This window comes from Equus przewalskii, chromosome 1 (genome assembly GCF_037783145.1).
Source record: "Equus przewalskii isolate Varuska chromosome 1, EquPr2, whole genome shotgun sequence".
Taxonomy (NCBI): Eukaryota; Metazoa; Chordata; class Mammalia; order Perissodactyla; family Equidae; genus Equus; species Equus przewalskii.
The window spans coordinates 26,365,220-26,388,938 of NC_091831.1; the positions used below are offsets into that span (position 1 = coordinate 26,365,220).

Consider the following 23,719-nt stretch of genomic DNA (forward strand, 5'->3'; position numbering starts at 1 on the left):
GAGGATTAAATGTGATAATGAGGCACTTAACACATACTAGGCACTCAATAGATGGCACTTATTAACTGTTATCTGTCTCTCCCACATAGAACTTAGCATTTTCTATTTTTTATTTAGACTATTCATGTGCACGTATTTTCTTCCACACTGGACTATACGTTGTTTGAAGGTAAAACCTAAACCAGATGCATCTTTATATTCCCACAATACAGAGCAAATATAGTAAGTGCCTGGAAGATACCTGAGGAGTCAATGACTTATGGACAAGCTATTCAGGGCTAAGAGCTGCTGCAGAGTACAAAGTACGGAGAAGATGGCAGGAGGCGGGAGGATTTCTCAGAAGAGGTGAAACATGAGCTTAGTCTTAGAAAGGAAAAGACAAGGAAAGATAAGAATTTAATAGACAGGATGGGGACGGCATGCCAGAGAGAGGTGGCTGAAACAATGCACAGAGGCAAGAAACCTCGGAGTTGGTGTGAGTAATGGTGATTATACCCAATATTGGAACGTGAACTGGGAACAAAGCGGCTAGTGGGAGATGAAGCTAGAAAGGTTTACTGTGGCCAATGGGTAGCACCATGAGGGCTTCAAAGTCAAAATGAGGTATTTACATTTTATTCTGATGAAACTAAAGATTTATCAACACCACTATGATAGTTTCAGAGATGTTCTTGAGGATAAACACACTGGTGATGGCAGGCAAGTAGGAAGAAAGGAAACGGAGCTAGAGACCACAAGGCTCATTAGGCCCTTACGGAACTTTTTTTTTTTTGAGGAAGATTAGCCCTGAGCTAACTGCTGCCAATCCTCCTCTTTTTGCCGAGGAAGACTGGCCCTGAGCTCACATCCATGCCCATCTTCCTCCACTTTATATATGGGACGTGTATCATAGCATGGCTTTTGCCAAGTGGTGCCATGTCCGCACCCAGGATCCAAACTGGTGAACTCTGAGCCACTGAGAAGCAGAACGTGCAAACTTAACCACTGTGCCACTGGGCCGGCCCTGAGTTTACAATCTTTAGTCCACACTCAACGGGTACATATTAATCATCTACGATGTGCCAGGAACTGTTCTAGAAGCTGGGTATATCTCAGTGAACAAAGAGATAATGTCTCTGCTCTCAAGGAGCTTACATTCTGAGAAGACAGTAAACAAATGTGTCTGGTTGTGATGAATGCTATGAAGAAAAACAAAGAAAGGTGAGGAGATAGGGAGTATCTGAGGTGGGCATGGAGGCTACTTTACGGATATTTATCAGAAAGAGGGAGCTCTGATGAGATGATACTGGGACACAGGCCTGAACGAAATGAGAAGGAAGGGAACACTCAAGTGGAAAATGAGACCTCAGAGCACGAACTGACAACAATAAAACAATAATAGTAGCAATAGCAACCATCCACTGAACCCTGACCACGGCTCAGGTACTGGGACAAGTGCTATACACACGTCACTTCTTTTAACTGTCTTAACAACCCCAGTTAGATAGGTAGCATCCTCCTTGTTTTAGAAATGAGGAAAAGTGGGCTTAGAAATGTTAAGTAACAAAATTAATCAGTGTCAGCACTGAGATTTGAACCCAATCGATATGACTTTTAGAATTTGTGCTCTATACAAGCCCTACTACGCCAGTTTTGGAATCGTCTTTAAATATGCAACAGTTGAAGCTACGACTAGCTACAAGATCATCAAGATAAAGAACAGAGATAAGGGGGTTAAAACTAAGAAATGTCAACATTTCAGGTGACTGGAAGACAAAGAAAAGGTGATGAAGAGCACAGAGAAAGAAGAGAGTATGTCACAAAAGTCAGGCAAGAAGAGAATTGTAAGAAACAAGATTGTTAACGAGAACAGTTACATAATGCCATAGGATTTGGTTATGTGAGGTGAAAGCTAGACTGCAGAGTTCAAAGAAACCAGAGAAAGGGACTTCTCCCTGTTTGCTCTTCCATGCCTTTTCAATTCTGAACCACAGGAATGTATTACCTATTCAAAAATTTCACAATAAATAAAATTTAAATTAAAAAGACATACTTTTAAGTGACTTGGTCATTTCACTTCCTCTAGAACCTTTAGCACATAGTAGGTGCTAAATACCTATTTCCTTGATTGATTGATTGACTGACTGACTGGATAAATAGAAGAAAGGACTGATTGAAATGTACAGCAGGCAGGAAGCCTAAGAGAAAATAAACGTTTAAGCTTGAGAATTAACAAAGGGAAAGGATCAAACAGTGATAGTAAAAACAGAGTCAAAATGGGTGACCGATTAGACCAGGCTGGCAGGGAGTCAAGTGCAAACAAGGAGGATGGCTGGCTGACCGGCCGGGGGAGGGAAGCCATTCCTATTTTACTAGATTGTCAATCTACATAGTTTACAAAGGCCTTGTAATCTGGCTCCAGAGACCTGTCCAGACTAAGCTGTCATCACTTCCTTCCTTCTCTCCTTAATGCCTACACATAGGCACACAATCCTCATAACGTTACAATGATAGGGAGTTACTTATGATTCCTGTATACCTCATTTTCGTCTCAGTACTTCAATTGCCCCATCCCACCCCAATATGTCAGTCTGCCTAGCAAGCTCTTACTCATCCTTCAAGCCTCACTTGGCTTACAAGGCATCTCCTCTCCAAAGCTTCCCTGACTTCCCCAGGCAGTTTTAAGCACCCCTCTTCCTTTGCCTACACATTGTGCTCCTCTCCCCTGTATCTTGTACTTACCTCCTTCAGAGCAATGATCCTACTGATCTGTAATTGCTTGTCACTAGATTCTGAACCTTCTGAGGGCAGAGACTTTCTCTTCCTCTCAGTATCTCCTGTCCCTGATACTGCACCTGACACATATTAGGTAAAGAGCCAACAGAGGACTGGCTGGCTGGATGAATGCAAACATATTTTAATTAAAGCTTTTAAAATTACCTTTTTCCTAGGTCTCAATTTCTCTCTCCATTCCTTTAATTCTTGGCTGTGTTCCTCATCTAACTCCTTTAGTTTCTGAGTCTCATGCTCAACCAATAGGTGGCATTTTTCATTCTGAAAATAAAATTTGGATTAAAAATATTTCAGATCAACTGAGCAATTTTTCACAAATACAAATATCTTCCAAAATAATAAATTACTCATCAAACATCAAGCTATTATTGAGGTTCAAATTCTCCTATAAAAACCAAGGACGAAGAATTATGAAATGAGTCATAGCATCATTTTTGCAAATTTAGAAGCCAGATCTGTTACTTACCATATGAAAAGAATTTAAATAGAAAGAATTAGTTTGATCCTGTTTTCCCTTTCTAAAAGGTGTGCTCATAAAACTGACACTTCAGAGGGAAGCCTATTTGCATTTTACCCATTGGTACCAGAATGTGGGATTAGGAACTATTCTATTGAGTAAATCACGCCAATATGTAGAGCATCCACAATGAGTACACTACTCTGAAATTGAACATTTCAGGCTATATACTACATAGGCTGTATGCTCCAGGTAAGGCCCAATAAACAGTCTTCTCTAAAGTTACCTTTAAATTTATTAGGAGAAAAATGCTCATATATTTAGTTTATCACTTTTTTCAAAAACCTAGAACAAAATGAATTTTTCTCTCTAAATGAAAAGAAATTTTAAATTCAGAATCTGATAACAAAACTGCCTATATCATTTTGAAAAGTTTGCTCATCTTCTTTGCAAAACATACTAAAAATACTCAATACTACTTTTGAAAGACTCAACTTCTTAGGTTATAATTTAGCTTCAGGAGGTATGTTAATAATGGTTATAAAAAATCTAAACCAGTGTCCATGATACTAAACTGATCTCGATTTGGGTCTATACAAGAAACAAAGCCTTTCAATCCCAGCATTTTCAGGAGATAAGTGCAGTCTACTTTAGTAGCTATTGTTTTCTCAAATCCAGCCCCCTGTGCTGCCCACTGACCCCAGCTCCGCCTCCACCTTCCATATCTAACCTGCAGCTGATGCAGTTCCCGGACATTGGCTTCACACTGCAGCTGAAGATCCCGCATTTGATTTTCATGCTTTTGATGCTGAGCCATTCTCTCATTTTTCTGCCTCTTTTCTTCTTGAGCAGCAAACTATAAGAAAAACAAAAGATAAATATGATTAACAAGCAATGTAATTTCTTATCTTCCAAAGGTATAATTAAGGAATTTAACAAAACTTAAACTATAATAAACTAAAGTTGCAAGTAACAATAAGCTGTGACTCAAAGCTGGAGTCTACATCATGGCTTTGGTGGTGGCGGGGACTTCTGAAAGTTTAGTCAGGCCATACGTTTTGACTTAAAAAGGTGTCCAAGTCATCTCATTCCCAGGGCTGGTCTTAGAACCAGTCTAGCCAAGGATGTGGTATGGGGCATAGGAGGGAGCACTTTGCCCTCTGTGGCCACCACCCTAGGAAGCCTGAATTGGCAGATGCCATCTATCGAGCCCCAGCCCACGGAGCCAAGGTGAACATCAACAAGCCCAAGTGGCTCTAAATGTTTACAACACAATTATGTTGCATTTCTAAAGGTCATTCAAATTTTTTAAATTTAAAAGAGAACAGGGTAATTTGTTTATTTACCTGTTTAATTTTGTCACGGTCCTGATCTGGTGTGGCTGTCGAGTTAATTCTCAAACTCTTCTTAAACATGGCCATTCGAGTCTTGGCTTCACTGCGCTGAATCTTAGGCAGTCTTGCTCTTTCTTGAGTCTGTCTGGTTTTCAATTCTTCAATAAGTCGTTGATTGTAACGCTGCATTTGTTCTGTTTCCTAAGAAAGTTTTAAACAGAATCCAATGACACAGATATAATAGTACCAACACATATACTGAAATATAACATTTCGTTTTTGCTGTTTCCCAAAATTACTCTCTCCTTTGTTGCATACCAACCAGCAAAATATTAGGCAAAAAATAATTTTAAGAAGAATAAAGCTATTAGTAACAAGAGTCTTATATTGAAATTCTCCTTTACTAAGTATAGGTAGTCCACGTTTATAAGATACTTGAACCATAAATGGAGCCACAGTAGCTACCTTTTAGAGACAAGATGAAGATTATAATGTATAAGAGGCCTTTAAGCATCATAATTAGTTACCTTCCTTGGAATCTGTGGAAAAGAAGTTTTACAATCATGATCAAGATACAATTAATTACTCCAAACTTCATCAAAGAAATTTTAGGACAAAAGAACGGAAATCTAAAATTCATTCTCAAAGAAACATAAGTTTCAAAACTGAATAGCTCTGTAAACTTTAAAATGAACAAAAAAGTGAAATTTTCCTTTCATTGACCTTCTCATGGCGCTTAAGCAGCTGATGTCTTTGCATGAAATACTGATCTTTAAGTTGCTGTTTGAGCAGCTGGTGTTTTTCTTGCAAGTGTCGTTCTTCAAGTTCCCAAATTGCAGCCTCTCGAGCTAGAAGAAAAAGCAATTTTCAAAATGTCACTTTGCTCTTTTTACTAATGTACCTTGGTCTTCATTTTAATATTTACATAAAAGTGTTCTATATACACTGACTAATACACACAGGACATTCTGAATTATAAATGAAACATTACCAATGTAAAGATAATCTCTATTACCACTTTCCATTCTGTTCTGATGTCCTATAAACAAAGAATATCCCACCCTCAACACCAAAATTTCCTTTTATCATCTTAATGAGAAAGAAAAAAAATCTGAGCTATTTGTTGGGAGAAATAAGTGCTTAAAATCCCATTCTATCATGCAGCCATTAACTGTATCAAAAACTATAAGGAATGATGAGTATACAAAATTATTCAGGTATATTTCTAGCATCATCTGGACAAAAAGATGTTTTAAGGATTATATGTTTATGTTTACTTCTACTGTCATAAGGGAATTCTGTATCTTGCAGTATTTCCTAATTTGGATTTTTCCTCTTATTTACCTCAACAATAATCTTTCTTTCCCTCTAGCACTCTAACAAAGGAAAGCATTCAAATAATTTCAAAGTATATCTCAGCAATGTTTGCGACATATGATTTTATACATATCCATATGCTGCGTAGTTTCACATACCTCTCATGAGCTGCTGTTTGTTATTCAGGCACTCTCTTTCAATATTGGCTAACTCTGCCTTCTGCTGTTGGATGATCTTTTTCAGAGAGCCATCTAATTCTTGTTGTTGCTTCTGAACAAATTCTTGTTCCTATTAGACACAGTTAGCCATCAGTTAATATGTACCTACTGAATGAAACACCCATTTATCTATATGACTATATTAGTGCTTAACAAGACTTCTAAAGTAAGTTTCTCAAGTTAACTGGACTTAAAAACCACCAAAATTATAGAATATACATATAATATAAATGTATTAGTCACCCAATTCAAGCCCAGAAAAAAAGTAGAATACATAATATTCTAAATTCACTATTAATAATATGCACAAAAGAAGTCTATGACCTACTCATAATTAAAATGCCCCATTACACACTGACACCTTTGGGAAAATAAATTTACAACTTATAAAACTGACTAGTCACTGCACTATGGTGTGGATAAAACAAGCATAAACAAGAAATGCGTTTTAGGAAGAAAGGTCATAAAAAGCAAATAAGTAAAAGACACATCAGAATTTTAAACTATTTTTCTAAGAAATACAGAGGAAGAAATACCATGGCTACACTAATAGAGATGATAGTTTCTGTTTCTACAATCTGTACCTGAAAAGAACAACAACAATTTGAGGACTTAATGAGAAATAGTACACTGCTAAAGACAAGTGAACTAGGAATAGGAAAGTGAGTTACACTTTAGAAATTCACAAACAAAATTCCTTATAATGAGAGAATTCTACTCACATGTTTGGGATTCACTCATTCATTCAACAAATATTTACTGAGTACATAATATGTGCACAAATGTCAAATTTACACTTTAAAAAAAATCCTTCAATCACTGTGTAGGAAAAGGAAATGTGAAAGCGACTTATGGTCTTTACGCTAACTCATACATTTACAGAAGGAAAACAATAACATCCAAATTGGAGAAATGCAAGCTTTGCCTGTAAATGTTTGGATCTCCATCCCTCTCTCAGCAGTCAGAGCAGTTTGAGACTAGCTCAAGGGATACTCAGTTTGAGTGCGGCTTTAGACACTGAGAGTTAAAGCAGCACTTCATCTAGAATCCTCCTGCTGCACATTCAAGAGAATATAAAACTCCAAGATCTGCTTTGGAGCTATTCTTTAGGCCTCGAACAGAGTCTGACACGATATGGATCACTACCAGCCTGGTCTTCAATGCACAAAGAGTGAGTCTCCCAGAGTTCCTCAAGATGCTTGCCTTACTACTGTGTCTCTGGAGGTGCGAATCAGGTCTTACCATTCATGACGCCCTGTTAAAGTAATCTGGAGTCACAAATGCTGCCGTATTTTGGCATAAATACAAACACACAGTAGCAGAAAGACTAATAAATTGCCTCTATAAAATACAATTGCCAACTTAACCACAGTCACCTATCTAACTTTGTCCAAGGAAAAAAAGCCTCAGTGAATATTTAAATTAAACTATCTAGAATAAGGCCTTTTGACTTTTATTTAAAGAAATGCAAACTCTCCACATCTATCTTTTAAGCAGTTATAACAAAGAAAGTAAGTTATTCAAGCTTCTCTTCTTCCTACAGTATCATTTTTAATAAAAATTAAACTTTCCTTTATTTCATTATAAAATTTTTATATGCAAATTTGTTTAATAAACAATCCAATCTCCAAGATATATCAAGGGTTTTCTTTTTTTCGACATTTTTACCATTGGTTTGTAAAAAGGACTTCTGAAAAATATCTGTATGGACAGAAATGATGGGTCCAAATTAGCATAAATATAAATATTTAGATTCGAAAAAATCAAGTTCAAATATACACAATGGGGTGAATAAATACGTGAAAATTAAAAAGGCAAATTAAGCCAATGCCACTAAAAAAGTGAAGACAATTTCGTGTCAATGCAGTTTTTTATTATATTACTATAATATATTTATGTCCAGATTAAGGAAGATAAGAGTTCAGTTGAAAGAAAATCTTTATTAAGCACTTAGTAAATGCTGGGCACTGTACTAGTTACAGAGACACTAAAATTACTAAAAGACAGGATTGCCCTCAAGGAACTTCCACTCTCTTGGTCCCAAATAGGTTTTTTCTGTCAGTCCACATAAAGAGTAGTGGGCCCCTTCTCTTAGTATCACACTTTCGAAAGTTCAAAAGTAAACCACAGAAAACTCAAAGCTGGGAATAAAGGGTACAGAAACCATGCCACACAATGTATGACTGAAAGAACTACAGCAGCACACCCTGAAGCAGCCAATACACAAGGGGAAAGAGGAGCTAAGACTGTTGTATAGAAGCAGGCAAACCAGCACTGTGCTGCTCCGGAAGGCAAGAAACAATCGAGGGAAGAGCCAAGGTAGGCAACACATGGAAGTGCTTTCTAACAATCAGAGTTAGCAAAGACACCAGTTGCCTTATAGAGCAATGGACACGAATAATTAAGCAGAGTCTGGATGATTACGTAGTAAAGGATACTGTACAAATGATTTTTTATATTAAAACTAAAAACTACCTGAAAGGTTCCTTACATACTAATCAATATGCTTTATTACCTCAAAAGAAATGAAATTTAGTATTATTGAGCTTTCATTAAATTTCCTAACTTCAAAAGCCAAGTAATACATTCACGATAGAATTTATAAATTAGAAATTACTCTTAGGATCTAAAAGAAAAGTGATCTTACATTCCAAAAAGATCACACAAATTGCATTCACTCTAAAAAAATATACTGCAAATGGATTTGATCATTAGGAGTAACAAATAATTTTTAAATGGACACAAATTGTAAAGTGAGTGCCCTTCAAACGTACAAGTTTAAATTCTGATAAGGAATTTTATCATATTAATCAGATAACTATAAATACTAAAAACACAACTTTTGAGTCTAGAAAACTACAAGTAATGGTTATAATATATTGGGCTATTTGAACAGTTTTGATCATTTTAACTCAAAAGAAAAGCTAAAAATGGTAATGATCAGAAAAGAGTTTGTAATTCATAATTTCTCCCTCTCATTAAAAAAATTAATGTTTTGCTTACTCTTTTGGAAAACTAGAGTCCAACAGCTGCCAATGACAAAAAAAAAATCAGTCTAACTGCAGGAGAGGGGAAAGGAGGGGTTGAAATCAAGCTGTATTCTATCTACTCCAGTTGTGTATATCAAATATCACAAACAAAAATTATAGTGTTAAATAAGCTATTCACTTCCCTATAGAAACTGTGAGAAAGAATACAGCCTGGAACTCCAGACGTAATTTAAAACTACAGTAAGGAGAACAGCAACTCACTATTCATCGTGGACAATTTGAATAGTAAAAACTAGAGTTAAATGGAACTTAAATCACCACATTTAATATGGCTTTTCTGACCATACCCATAATTTAAACATCTACGTATACATATATGCAATCAAAATGTCACTTCACACAAAGATAAAATCTAATCACAGCATTCAATTTCTCACATGTGCAAAGCTTATAAAATACTACTAGGAAGACACTTCCTGAAAAAAATGAAAATCTCAAACTAAAATTTATGGTGGGGTAGATAGAAAAAAAGAACACTGTATTAGAAGTGTTCTAGTTCCAGCTCTACCATTAATCTCTTTTGTGACTTTAGGCAGATCACTTGGTCTTCTGTGCCTCGAATTCTTCATCTGCAAAACGGACACACTCCATCCCTATATTAGGGTAGCGGCATGAGAATCAAATGTGAAAACTCTTTGAAGAATACTGTACTATAAAGTTCACGTCAGGTCATTACTATTACTTCATTACTGACATTATCATCTATCAATCATCTAGATTTTAACAAATAAAGCTAACAATGAAAAGGCACATGTGAGCCAAAGAAAAAGCAGGTAAAACAGGAGAAGGCATCCTCCTACAGGTATGTGGGACTTACGTCCTGCATTTGGGCGTTGAAGACTGCACAAGACGACAACTGAAAAGACTGAATCATGACCTGAGCAACACCCTGTGGATCAGAATACAACGCACCTCCCAGGTGAGAATGCAGCTGAATGACTTTTGGTAAATGGAAAAATAATTATACAAATGTTGAGTTTCTTGAGGCCTGGAACAAGTCACTGAACAGGGGGCCCTCTTTCTCATCTGTAAAATGAAGGATGTGAACTAGACCAGTGGTTTCCAAACTCCAGTTTGCTGCTGTTGTTTTTCAACCAGTCAAACCTTCTTTTAAAAAAACTCATCAAAAAATGTATAAAGTTTATGGAACAGATGAAAAGTGGTGTTGTTTTAGTTAAGGTAGAAGCAGGGCCTCAGAGCCCAACAGTCTTCACTTTTTGAAGGATTCTCGAGGTGCTTCTTCCTAACTCCAGAGCTCCTGGGAGTAAAGTCTGAAAACCACTGGACTAGATAATCAAATACATTCTGGTCCCATGAATATATGGCTATTATTCATAAATTCTCAAAAAAAGTTTAAAATAGACTCTGTAAAGTTATCAAGTTTTCGCACCTTCATCAAAAGCAGTAGCTAAAGAGAAACACTTCTGAAATCTGTTAGATTACTAAATTTTCCACTAAATTTACAGGGAGAAATTTACTACTGCTTTAAGCTTTAGTTGGAAAATACAGGCCAGCGCTCAGAATTGTATGAAAAATAACCAACAAAGTTTTGCTGAAGCATAGGATTACCTAATTCATTCAACATTAAATTGTCAATTTCGACAGTAGAGTCTGATTCCTTTTGGAATTAAAAAAGTCTATATTCCTTTACAAGGCAAAACCATATTGTTATCATCTGGTTTGAAATCCAAATTATCTGAAAACAGATGTGTGGCCAACAAGGACGACTTCTTCAGCTATTAATAAGACACTGCCAGCAACCACTGGGCTGAGCTGATAAGAGTCTAGGTTAGGTACAGAAAGCAGAGCTTAAACATGAGAGACGGTATCATATGGTGGTTCAGTGTATGAAATGTGGAGCCAAACTTGCCTGAACAAGAATTCTGGCTCTACTACTAACCAGATGTGTGACCTTGGGAGAATCACTCAACCTTCCTGTGTTTTTAATTCCCTCACTTGTAGAATACAGGTAATAAGAGTACAGCAACTACCTTATATGTTGTGAAGTCAAATGAGTTCATACAGGTAAAGTATTTAGAACAGTCCTTGATGCATAGTAAATGCTGTGTTTGCTATTATCACCTTAACTACTAATCCCCACACTAGGCAGAGACAAAATTTTTCACTGGCTCATAGAAAAAAAACCCTAAATTTATTCATAGGCTAGTTTTATAAAAATTTTAAATTATGAAATATTTTCCTCATTTTTCATGGTGTTAAAATATTCTCTCCTTTGAAATGATGGTGACAAGTAAACGACAGTTTTAAAACATCCTTATTTGGCAAAAAACTAAAATTTTTTTAATGGCAATCCATTCGTCATGGTCCCCAATTGTCTTTGTTGTTTCTATGTTTCTTTTCATGGGTCTGTAAAATTCAAGTCTGGGAACCACTTGTTAAATCACATGAAACCACACTAAAAAGATAATTTAAAGAAACAATTAATATATAATCCATGTCTCTTCTTTCCATTGACATACATAACCAACACACTTAATATTTAAAATCTGGTTTTAAGTTGCTTAAATGGTTAACAGTAATAAATGTTTGATCTACCATTTAACATTACCATTTACCATTTTTCCTTTAACTTTGAACTTTATAGAAATAATGGCCTTTTAATAGGCATGGTTTTCATACGCACAAAGCTTACATACTCACCCTCTATATTTTTCTGTCCTAAAAGTCTTCTATCAAACATTGACATTATTACTTAAAAATATAAGCTTCCATTATGATTAAAATAAGAATACAGTGGATTATACATTAACATGCTTGTTTATTTCACCTGGAGTCAGCTTTCCAAACATTCCACTTAATTTCATATTGGCAACTAAAATGTCACCTTAGTGTGAATTTAGTGCTACATAAAGAATGCCCTGGGAACCTTTGTATGAGGAGAAGTCAACATCACATAAGTACAGTTAGAATTGACCCTTTCAACCGTGGTTTACTGAGCTGTGAGAATAATGCTGCTTTCTGTTTTTAGTAGCATTAAGCTGCTGCTGTTACCTGAGCATGCTGGCTTTGTGCAAGCTCCTCTTTCCTGCGTTTCATGAGCTCTTTTCTCAGCTCTTTGGGTGCTTTCTCCACTTCATTTATAACCTACAGTGTATAAGCATGCAGGAGGTGGGGAAATAATACTTTCTCCACAGCAAGCATTTATGTGAGCAGACAAGCTACAAGTCAAATATTAAAGCTGTTAAAAAAGTTCTTTCAACATGCATTAGCACAGGTGTTAGTTTGAAGAAAAAGAATGAAAGGATAGAACATGCTTAATCTCAGTGCAGAAAGGGACATTATGCCATATAAAGATTAATTAGTTGCTTAATTATCCCTATATATCATTCTCTCAAGATTCAAAGACAATCAGTAAAGGATTACTTGCAGCACCGATGTTTAACTAAAGGTGATAAACTCAACTGACCTTGAAAGATTATAAAATTATAAACATATCTATTGAATGTTGGAAACATTGAACACAAGGAAAGCTAATGCCATTTATAAAAGTGCAATATTTCATAATTGGCTTGATAAAACCAAAGAAATAATTCTAAATTAAATCCACTTAATGAAACCAAAAGAAAAACAAAAGGGAAAGTAAGCCTTAGAATATACAAAGGAGAAATAAATGGACATTATGTTCTCTTTTTTCACAAAACACACCATTTTATACACAGTGTGATAAAAATGAACATATCTGATGATTTTGTGTTGGATTAGAATAACATTCTCCTTAGTTGACAATTTAAGCCAAACTTAATTGTCAACTTTAAAATCAGTAATATAAGCACTCATAAAGTAAGAGTTTAGCATGCTACGATTTATTATACCAGATAAAGTATATTATAAAATGAAGTATTTTATAGCTCCTTCTTTTAATCATTTCAAAATCCTAGATATGTATTCCACCTAACAATAGATCAGTAATCCAACTATGAAAAAATAATCATGTGTTTACAAGTAGAAAGCACCAAAAGCAACCCGATTCCAAATCACCACATGCTATTGATGGTCCGTGAAAGAGACTGATTTTGATTTAACACAGTGTATTTAAAATTTCCCATCAGTAATGCCTCATGAAACCAAATCACCATTAAAAGGAAGAGACTCCCCAAATGCAAGAAGTTTAGCGATAAGGGAAAAAAAATACACAATTATTTAAAATATGCATATCATGATCTCAAACATATTCACTGGTTAAAACTCTCCTACCCCAAAATAGTTACAATATCTAGAGACTTTCATATATTTAGGATTAAATCATATATTCACCTATAAATTTTTTTAATTTAATCTTATATTTAAAAAATAACCTTTCAATAAAAACTACCCAGGGTTTTAAGAAAATTAATATGCAGCCTCAGTAAGGTCATATATCATGGTATATAGAGTAATTCAATATAAAATATAATAAACAGTAACAAACCAAGAATTTTTAGAAATGGTAGCCATATCAAATTATATACCATTTCATTCATCTTTACCTAAAAAAAATCACAGAATACACTGTATTTACTACTGTTTGATTCTATCCTTTTTAAAACAGATCCTCAAGTTCAGCAATATGATGTTCAATTTTCTGCATAATTTAAATATCAAAGTCAATAAATTTGGGTATTTGAGACTTGCCTCAAAAGTAAAAATTCATTCACTAGTTCAGTTGAGACTTTTTTGTTCCAATCCTAATAAAACTGATCATAATTATTGTCCCTGGGGTCTTTTATATTACAAAAAGGTTAATTCTCCTCCTACACTAAAGGTACAGAATAAATCATAAAATTATCTCTGAAAACTGCTAATATGTAAAGCTCTCTTAGTTTTAATTTGGGGAGAAAAGACACACTAATACATTATGTAAATCCTCTTTCTGAATCAATGACAATCTTTCATAGTAAATAATACCCGAAAAATAGATTACATAACACTATGGAACAGTTTTAGGAAAAATGAAAAAATTCATTCTAATCAAATGACTTTACAGATATTTTCTACCTGTGATTCTTCAAAGTAGCTCACAATTTGATAAACTCACAGATATTATTTCAAATTTCAGGTTACTCAGCTTTTGTTTTGGCACAATGTCCAAGAAAGGCAATCAAGCTAATCAAAAAGAATTTTTTTAAGTATGAATTAAATATTATGAATAGTAAGATAAATTACTGTTGCCACCTACAAACACAACATAGTAAGTTTTCTTGCAAAGAATAATTCTACATAAGGCCTTAAATGTTGCATCAATAAGGGAGGAATGAGACTGGAAGGAAAATGGACTGGACTCAATGTGAAGACCTGGTCCAAGATTTAGCTGGACATTTAACGGTAGTCTGTGAACTCAAACAGGTCATTAAACCCTCTTCTATTCCAGTTTTCTTGGCAGTAAAATGGGATAATGCCCGAACTTACTACTACCCTACATGACTGTCAGGAAGACTGATAAAAAGAATGAATGAGTGCTATTTAACTATCAAGTATTATTCCTAATTCCCTAGACAGTCTTAAGTGTACATTAAAAAAATAGCTTCAGTAATTAAAAACAATAGTTACACTTACCTCCTTCTTTCGGTTCTTTAACATATTCTGAAATTTGGACAACTCTTTCTCTTGTTCTCCTTTAATGCGTTTGGCTTCATCTCTCAAGCGATTTGTATGTTCTTGTTCTAGACGTTCAATAGTCTGTTTCTGCTGTTTTTCTAGATTCTCAATTTCTTGGTCATATTGCCGCTTTTTGCTCTATAAAACAATGTAGCTCAAGATCATGGAACTTTTCTATCACTCATATTAACTCATTATAATGAAGAGGTTTCCTAAGAACACATAACTAGCATTTAAATTTAGTGAGGTGATATATAACCTTTGCAATACTGAACAAGTCAAATGCACTAAAATACACTATGAAATCTTTCAAAAAGATGAGCCTTTCATTTTTTCTAACATGGAAAATGTCTTTTTTATTACACAAGTAGTAGAATGTTTAAAATTTGTAGAAAATCCAGAAGAATATCCAGTTGCTATGAAGTACTAAGAAAAATTTCAATATTTATCCAACAAAATTTTTGATAAATCAAAGGCCTTATCTGAGGTCTATTTTAATAATGTACCACTACTTGTCATTATTAGATTTACTCTTCTTCACTAAGATTCTTAAAACATCCTATTCCATCAAAAAATATTTTGGAATTATAAATCTACTCTTTCAACAAAAGATTCCTGCTTACATAATAATACTTAAGTATTATATAATAATTGCAACTTTGGATACAAATACTCATAAAGGGTGTTTTCTTTAAAAAGAAATTAAAAAGCAAAACATTTTGGAAAATACTTAGGGGGAAAGAACCAGTTTTTATAAGGTTCTGGAAAACAGAATATAAGTACTATAAAACCATTCAATGAGAACAAAAGTTCACTATCTTCTTAGGAATTCTCAGTTACAATCCAACTACTGTAATCCACAATGCCACACTTCACACAAAACAATTCTTACCACTTTCAATTACAAGAACAGCAAAAGACTTACATTCAAAAGACGAATACTATAACATTTCAAATGATCTTTTTCTAACTTACAGGAAGCTACATGTTCAACATAAGTTACCAAAATTTTATATCACATTACTAATTCCTTTTCCACCTTTAGACACAAGGTAAAAATTGAAATACTCAATGACAATGACTCTTGACTAGTCAGCACTAATTTCTTCAGCAGCTGTGAATAGGTATATAGAAGCTTAACTGTAGGAGCCAGAGAAGTAAGTGTGTTTTGTAAAAGCCCTCAAGAAGTTCTAACACTCAGTCAGGTTTGAAGACAACTGCTCTAGACTGGCTTAAAAGTTTGGATTCTAAATCTGAGGGGTCAAATTGTAACACTGAATTATCCAGTAATAGGCACATCTAACAACTTTGTAAACCATCTACCAGCTTCGTGGTTCCTGGTTTTCATGACAGATTTTAATCAAAGAAAAATGAAGACGCCCATTACACTGTAAGTCACTGATAGGAAGACTAAGATGGAAGATCCTTTCAGGCAAAAAGGGGAAAAAAACAAAAAAAAGGCATCCAGAACACCAAAGAGAAAAAGGCCAGAAACACATCATAAAGCCAGAGAAGTCTAGTAATCAGAGAACAAGTTCTAAAACCCACTAGTGAGTGTTTTCTTTAAAGCACTAAATTTCATTATTAACAAAATGGTACAAAAATCTAAGACTTTACCATCATTTCTTGCTCAAAGCGCCGGAAAATTTGTTCTCGTTGTTGCTGCAGTTTGCTATTGAGCTGTTGCTGAGCTCTCTGCTCTTCTTTTTGAAGCAATCTTAATTCCCGAAGTTCCTGACGTCTGATAAAATTTAATGGCAATGATAGAAGAGCACAAATTATACCTTTTAAGTAACACTTTTAAAAAAAATTTTTAAATAATTTTTTTCAAATGGAAAAGAATAATCCAAAATTAGCCAAGACTTTACTTGTTTCTCTATTCTTCAGACTTTGCAGAGACTGAAAAGAAGTCATAAAACCAGTTTTAATTGTGTTGTTTCTCTACTCACCTAAGAAATCTCAATTCCTCAGTTTTGGAATCACTATCTGTAACTATCTTTGATGTTGTTACACTCACTTCTACACCATCAACAACAAATTTGCGTGTTTTCTTCAATGTTTTCTTTTGTCTTCTTGTTTCCTGAGTGAGATTTTATTTTAGTTAGGCTTTGTATGGGAAATACTAGCGATAGAAACATTTTCTTCTTTAAAAAAAGACCCCAAAACTGAACAGTCATGAAGGCTATACATACAAAGTATGAATATAAAGCAATTAAGACTCATTTGTAGAACCAGTTATATCATCTCAAACCTCATCTGACTTTCACATGACTTTACAGACGAAATCAAATTTTTTTCAAGTGAAATTATGCATTATGATGATGTGCATGTATAATTTTTGTGACACTAAATCATAATTAGGCACAAGAGGTAATGAGCAATTCACATAAATGACAATCAGTATAACTTTTACATGTTAACCATTTTTTTCATTTTTTTCTTCCTCTTTTCACCTTGTAGGTTCTCAGATACCTCTGATTTCAGTTTTAGAACCAGTGACAAAACACTTAAAAATTAATTCCTGGGGCTCATCCTTTAAACAATAGATCAGAAGGTGGTTGGGAATTTGTATTTTCAAAGGCTCCTCAGGTAATTTTTAAACACTGCCAGGACTGGGAGTCAAAATCCATTTCATCAACCATATCAACAGCCCCTCTCCATCTCAGGCCCACAGATGGATTTGTGATTTTAGAGTTACTAGAAAGATAGCACCTCTGTTGTACCCCTGAAGTATCAGTCTGCCTGCTTGCTATTGCCTACAACTCTTCATCAAACCAAACTCTTCATTCCTCAACTGGTCTCCAAATGCTTTTTAAATGCAAATATAAATAATAGAACTGTAACACTCCTACAAATACATTTTGGTAAACATATAAGATAAGAGCAGATAACTACTCGGTTTTGATATGCAGAAAGTAGAATGTGAAAATACTACAGTCAAAACACATTAGAATTTTAAAGTTTATCTTTAGTACTTTCCAATCACCTTTCTGCAACCTTTTTTTGTTCTGTTAGCCAGACTTCTGGTATCCTCATGCTCTCTCCCTAATCCCTAGACTATGACATCCTATCCTGACTTCCCCTTAAAAATCTAAAGTGGGCATGCTCCAAAAACAGACCTACCTCCCCATAACTCCAAACTTTCCAATTATTCAGTTCCTACTAAAGTACCTACAATTAATACCACTTTAATTCTCACAGAAGTGTTTACATGTTTTTTATCAAGTCTATTAAGTCAGTGAACGAACTTTAGATTAATGGAATTTCAGTCAGTGAAACAAACTGACAACTGTAGACAGTCTAGGCAATACATGTAATAATTGTGGGCAGGTAGGCAGGGTGATCAGTCATGCCCTAGAGTCTTGTCCCCAAGGTCAGTTTTCCTAAGTTGTTTCTGCGTCTCACAGTCTTCTCTTCTGCTGTCAACCCAGAGTCTCTAAGTAGTCCACGGCTCACCTGTATCAGAATTCCATGGGATCTTTTGTTATAAATACTGATTCTTGGGCCCCACCTTATACTTCTACATAGCTCACCCTGGGAACCCTTAAGCACAATAAGATTTGAGAATATGCTCTAAAAGCTCCCAGTGTTCTGGGTTTTAGTTTTTGGTTTTGCTTGTTTTCCCACAATGGTTCTCACAGCAGTATTGATGGCTACGAGTGAGGCGGCAAGAATGGTCATCTGTATGGGCCAGTGGTAAATCAAGGGGTGTTGATCCCCTAAACATGCTTAAAGGGAGATCATTCTCTTGATTTCTCAATTCTTTCATATATTATTTATGCTTGTTAAAACAGTATCTAGATACATGCAATAAGAGAACCCAAATCTCACTAAGCAACTATACTACACTGTTTATATCAAGTTGGCAAAAACAGGTAGGTATTATCAAAAAATTTAAAGATTATATCCAGCATCTCTCTCCTTGGTTCTTTTTAATTGATTGCCTTCATAGGCCTTAAGAATTTTATAAGGTTACTACTACATGGATTTAGTATTTTTTTTAAGACATCAGTTTCACAAACTCTAAATTGTCAAAATGACAAAGAAAAACCCAAACCAGGACCCATGTACACTTACTTGTAAAGATATTGATCCACTGTCTTTAGTTTTGCTTAGGAAGCTAGAGATGGATAAATTCAAGTCAATGCTGCTATTATCAGCAGTAGAACCAGTGCCTGAATCGGTATCATTTTCCTTTTGAGTCTCAGAGTCTGGGAGCAACATGGTTTCAGTTTTTGATAAAGCACCTATTTCCCCTTTATTTTCTACATCTTCAGAGTTGACGTTAATACTGGGTACTGGAACAGGCTGAGGTTCATCAGGCTGTGAAGTGGCAGTAGCGTGAGGTTCTATTTTACTTGGCACTTCACAGGGAATTTCTTTTTGCTCTGTATCTATCTGAGCAGTGGCTTTACGAGCATCGTCAGTTTCCCTTCCTAAATCCTTTTGGTCAGTATGAATCACTGCATTTCTGATCACTATTTCTTCAGCGCTACTTGACTCAGTAACTTCCTCAACTTGACTTGTCCCAGGTTCCTCATTGGTCTCTACTATGTTCTCTGAACTGTTGATTAATTGTTCATCACCTTTACCTTCTATAGATTTTTGATCTACCTCATTAGTTTCAACTACTTCCTTAACAGGAACTTTCTCAGTACCACCAGCCTCAGGACCCTCCAAGGGCTTACTTACTAATTTCTGGCCTACTTCAACCACTTCTTTCCCATCATTACTCTGGGCATCCTCAGCATTGTTTTCAACTGCCTTCTGACCAACATCTACTGCCTCATTTGTTCCTATAATATTGCCTGTATCACTGATCATATCTTTTTGAGTTTTATCATCTTTTCCCAATTTCTCTTGGGTATCTTCCTTTGTAAGCTCAACTTTATTTTCAATTGTCTGAAGATCTGTCTCTTTTTCTCCAGTCTCTTGAGAAACTAAATCCATTGTTTGAATAGTAGTATCTTTAATTTCTTCAGATGTTACAGCCTTATTTTCAAATATCTGTTGCTTTTCCTGATCCCTTTCTTGCTCAGGTTTCAGATTCTGTTCAACATTTGTTTCTAAAGTTATCATCATATCATTCTCTTTTCCTTCATTAACTGAATTAGTGTCCAATGTTCCTTGGTCTTCTGTGTCAGGTAGATTTTCAAGCTTAGGTCTCTTCTCCTCTCTCCCATTTTCCTTGATTATTGTTGTTCTATTATGGAGTTCATCCATGGCTTCTAAATGAGTATCATTAATATGTCCATTAATACCTTCTGGAGCTTTTTCAAGTTCATCAGTGGTGGGTTTTTCGTTAAGAATTTCACTGTTAAATTTATCCTCAGAAGTATTACGTTCTGTTTTTTCTGAGACAGATTCCAAAATACAAGCATTTTGTGAAAGTTTATCTTCTTCAGAGCTGGCAATACTAAGATCAGAGGAGGCACGCTTACTTGCAGGTATTGGCTAAAAAAGATTTTAACATTCTTAGTGTTAAAACGTAACTTCAATATGGTGAACAAAACAATGTTTTTTACATAAATTATTTAATTGATACATATGATTTAATATCTTTATTCAGTAAAATTTGATTAAGTTATAAAAATAATTTAAAGAATTGACAAATCTTCATATAATAAATATGACAAAAATGCGTAGCAAGGAGCAAACTTGCTATTAATCTTCTCCTCTAAAATTAAAGGTTTTGTTCTGCTACTCATCAATTAATCCTTAGATATAGGTGCAATAATACCTAAAACCCAACTCTAAAAATTATCTAAATGAAATTTCCTTTCTAAATACTGACCAAAGAATTTTCTGTTTCTTCCTCATCATCTTCCTCTTTGCCATCTTCAACTTCTTCTGTTACTTCAGCCTTTGCCTCTGCAATCAACTCTCGGATTGGTTTGTTGGAATCAACAGTAACAAAGGGATGCTGTTTGATCATTAAAAAGAGCACACTCAAGCTGAAATGCTTGCTTGTAAAGTAAGTTTCAAATATATAAAACATTATGTGGTAAAAATACAAGCAACTTCAGATAATGTTATATCTGGGAAAGGAAGGAGGGAAAGAGAATTGAGCAAGAGTAGGAGCTGCCTGCACCTGTAACTGTACCTTTTTGTTTAAGAATCTGAAAAAAAATACATTAAAAATAACACATCATATCTGGGTAGTAGGTACATGTACTTTTCCGTATGTTTGAAAATTTCATAATCTAAAATTTAAACTAAAATTTAAAGCAAGTTTCAAGTTAGTACATGACTAGCTCTTAAAAAGTAACAATACATATAAATCTTGTATAAGGCCTCAGTAAAAGAATTACAAAAAGCTTTAAAGTTCTGTTAAAAGTGTTTGTGAACACCTGCTTTTTTAACATGGTTCTAATATTCTTAAGAGTGAGAAGACATTTTTTTCATCTCTGCATACACAGCACTTAACAGTGTCTGTCAGAGACTAGAGCCTTCACGTGCAGGGGAAGTAAAATACTAAGAGAAAACGTGTCCCAGAGATACACTTGTTGCACAGGGCAAGGCAATTTTTCCCCCAGATAAAGAGATCAACCTAAAACACTATAATGTAGAAATTAAACAGTAACTCAACCTAATAGTAACTACCTCAAGATGTGTCATTCTATTTTTCCACCTGTAATATTAATTATTTGACAAATTTTAATTTCAACTATTACAAACAGGTCCTGCTATAAAACAAAATTATACAATCACTTTAATATCATTTTTAAAAGGTCAGCAATATTTACTCAACATTTACCCTCAGTGTAAGAGACATCTGCCCTATAATAAGGTGCTTGCTTTCTATTAACTGGAGAGACAGAATGGAAGTAACTAACAAAGAAAGAACTAACAAAATAAAAAGAACACAAACTGAATCAAAAAAGCACAGGAGAAATGATTTATAAGCTAAATGCCTTTTGGTAAAGGTAGCACATATGTTTGTAAAACAAATATTAACTGCTACAATGTATTGAGAGTTTCCACAGGGAAAGTCAAGTGGAAAGAGAGCACACTGAATGGATCTGAAATTGTATTCTTAAAGAGATGTTAAAACAATTACAAGGTTTGCTGTTGTCATTCTACTTTTATTTTACCTGCAGTAGCTGAGATGTATTCCACCTGGAATCCACATTCTTTTCCAAGCATTTCTTCAGAAAGTCCTTAAAAGTTGAAGACCTTCAAAGTAAAATTTTCACAATGACATTCTATTTCACTTTCTTTTTATTAAAATCAAACAAAACTCTGATAAATTATGCTTAAGTTTCACAATGTAACAGTATTAATTCAGCAGAAGAAAACTAGTTAATGAAAATATTAAGATTTTATAAGTTATTCATATATAAATACAAGTTAGATATACAGGTAAGTAAGTTCACAGTTTTAGCCATCGAGATACAGCCATATATTCACAAGCATGCCAAAAATTACAAAAATTCTTCTAATTTTTGTATTATATTAAATTCCACAAATATAGATCAACCACGTATATGCCTCACTTTTTCATAGTACAGAAAATATCTTTTTCATATAGAATTCAAATCACTGGTATTTTCAGATTTATGGGAAAAGTTAGTTATAAGCATTTATATAGTCCTTAAGTCTTGAAAATACACCAAAAACCACTTGTTTTCTCCTTCATTTAGTCTTGGTATCATGTACCTAAATTTAAATACCCTGAGAAAACTGGAAGAATAAAGTATCAAGTTTTGCTTCTTAAAAAGCTTTGTTTAGGATACTTTACCATTTGGATGGCTGTGCTAACGTAGGGGGCTCAGATTTTGCTATTTTTAGCAGCACTCGCATTGGATTTAATTCATGATGAGGTGGCTCTATCTCAGCCATTTCTATTAAAGTGATACCCAGGGACCAAACATCTGCTTTGTAGTCATAGGGTCTGTCCTTAGATGTTTCACACATGACTACCTCAGGAGCCATCCTATGAAGACAGAGAATTGAAAGTTAAGATGTTTAACTTGAGAACAGTGATTGCAAACCACATAAAAGATAGACAGTATAATGAATTATGTGGACAAAATTAATGAGTAATAATAACTGTTGACATAACTGATTCTGTAAATCCATAAAAAAATACATACCAATATGGTGTGCCAATAAAGGAATCTCTTCTTTGAATTGTCCTTGTGTTTTTAGCTGATACTCCAAAATCCGCTTGAAATAAATAAGCATACAAAAGTATTAATGATAGTTTTTAAGCAAAGTTCACCATATTCAACACAGGGGGAAAGCAATATCAAGTCTTTAATGAGGTCACTCTTCTTAAAGGGTAAGCAAAATGGAAAGAGAAAAAACTTCTCCACCATCCTAATTTTGACCACCCTCTTTCTACCACCTCCCCTCAAAAAACTGCCAAAGATTCCATCATTAATACACTTAATATTCTTTATGCATCTTCAGATCACAAATTCTCCAGAATTGAAAAAAAATAGTACCTTTAAAATAGACCAGTCTATCCACTTCAAAACAAATGCCAACTAGTGCTACATGTTACAATTAAATTAATAGACAAAAATATTTTTTCTACAATGTGAAAAACAGAAATTATACCAAAGCACCCTTTATGATAGCATGTCTTACCAACTTCCTCATAAATTTATATTACAAAGAAGAAAATTAAGAGCAATGTTTTCTGATTAAAATTATAGAGAACATCATCACAGCTTTTCAGTTGCTAACCCTGCCTTTTCAGCTTAGAGCTCAGACAACCATTAACAGCAACATAAAATTGCTATTGCTGCAAAATTACCTCATGCTATCTATATACAACTTTTAGAGTTTCATGTTTGACATGCCACAATTCTCAAACTTGAATAAATAACCAAAACTCCAGTATTTGGTGTTCATGGCCAAAGGCCTGGCACAGAATATACACTCAAAAAATGGTTACTACTATTACTAACCATATCCATAATTTTAACCTTTGTGATATTTTATTGGTAGAACTCTCAAAACTCATAA

At 34.5% G+C, this 23,719-nt stretch overlaps 1 protein-coding gene across 4 annotated transcripts in view; it reads right to left on the reverse strand.

Moving 5' to 3' along the window:
* Positions 1 to 23,719, reverse strand: part of SLK (STE20 like kinase) — a 56,027-nt gene that overhangs the window by 3,944 nt on the left and 28,364 nt on the right. For 2 of the 4 annotated variants that reach the window (XM_008518362.2, XM_070633584.1), the window contains 14 exons: positions 22,840 to 22,912; positions 22,485 to 22,679; positions 21,838 to 21,919; positions 20,538 to 20,666; positions 18,821 to 20,197; positions 16,693 to 16,823; positions 16,361 to 16,484; positions 14,702 to 14,881; positions 12,161 to 12,253; positions 6,039 to 6,168; positions 5,287 to 5,411; positions 4,576 to 4,764; positions 3,960 to 4,085; positions 2,920 to 3,033 (listed from right to left, as the gene is read on the reverse strand). In XM_008518362.2, coding sequence (XP_008516584.1) covers positions 2,920 to 3,033; positions 3,960 to 4,085; positions 4,576 to 4,764; positions 5,287 to 5,411; positions 6,039 to 6,168; positions 12,161 to 12,253; positions 14,702 to 14,881; positions 16,361 to 16,484; positions 16,693 to 16,823; positions 18,821 to 20,197; positions 20,538 to 20,666; positions 21,838 to 21,919; positions 22,485 to 22,679; positions 22,840 to 22,912 — 3,068 coding nt within the window. The remainder of the gene's footprint in view (positions 1 to 2,919; positions 3,034 to 3,959; positions 4,086 to 4,575; positions 4,765 to 5,286; positions 5,412 to 6,038; positions 6,169 to 12,160; positions 12,254 to 14,701; positions 14,882 to 16,360; positions 16,485 to 16,692; positions 16,824 to 18,820; positions 20,198 to 20,537; positions 20,667 to 21,837; positions 21,920 to 22,484; positions 22,680 to 22,839; positions 22,913 to 23,719) is intronic. The other 2 variants (XM_008518363.2, XM_070633590.1) reach the window with 1 other exon arrangement.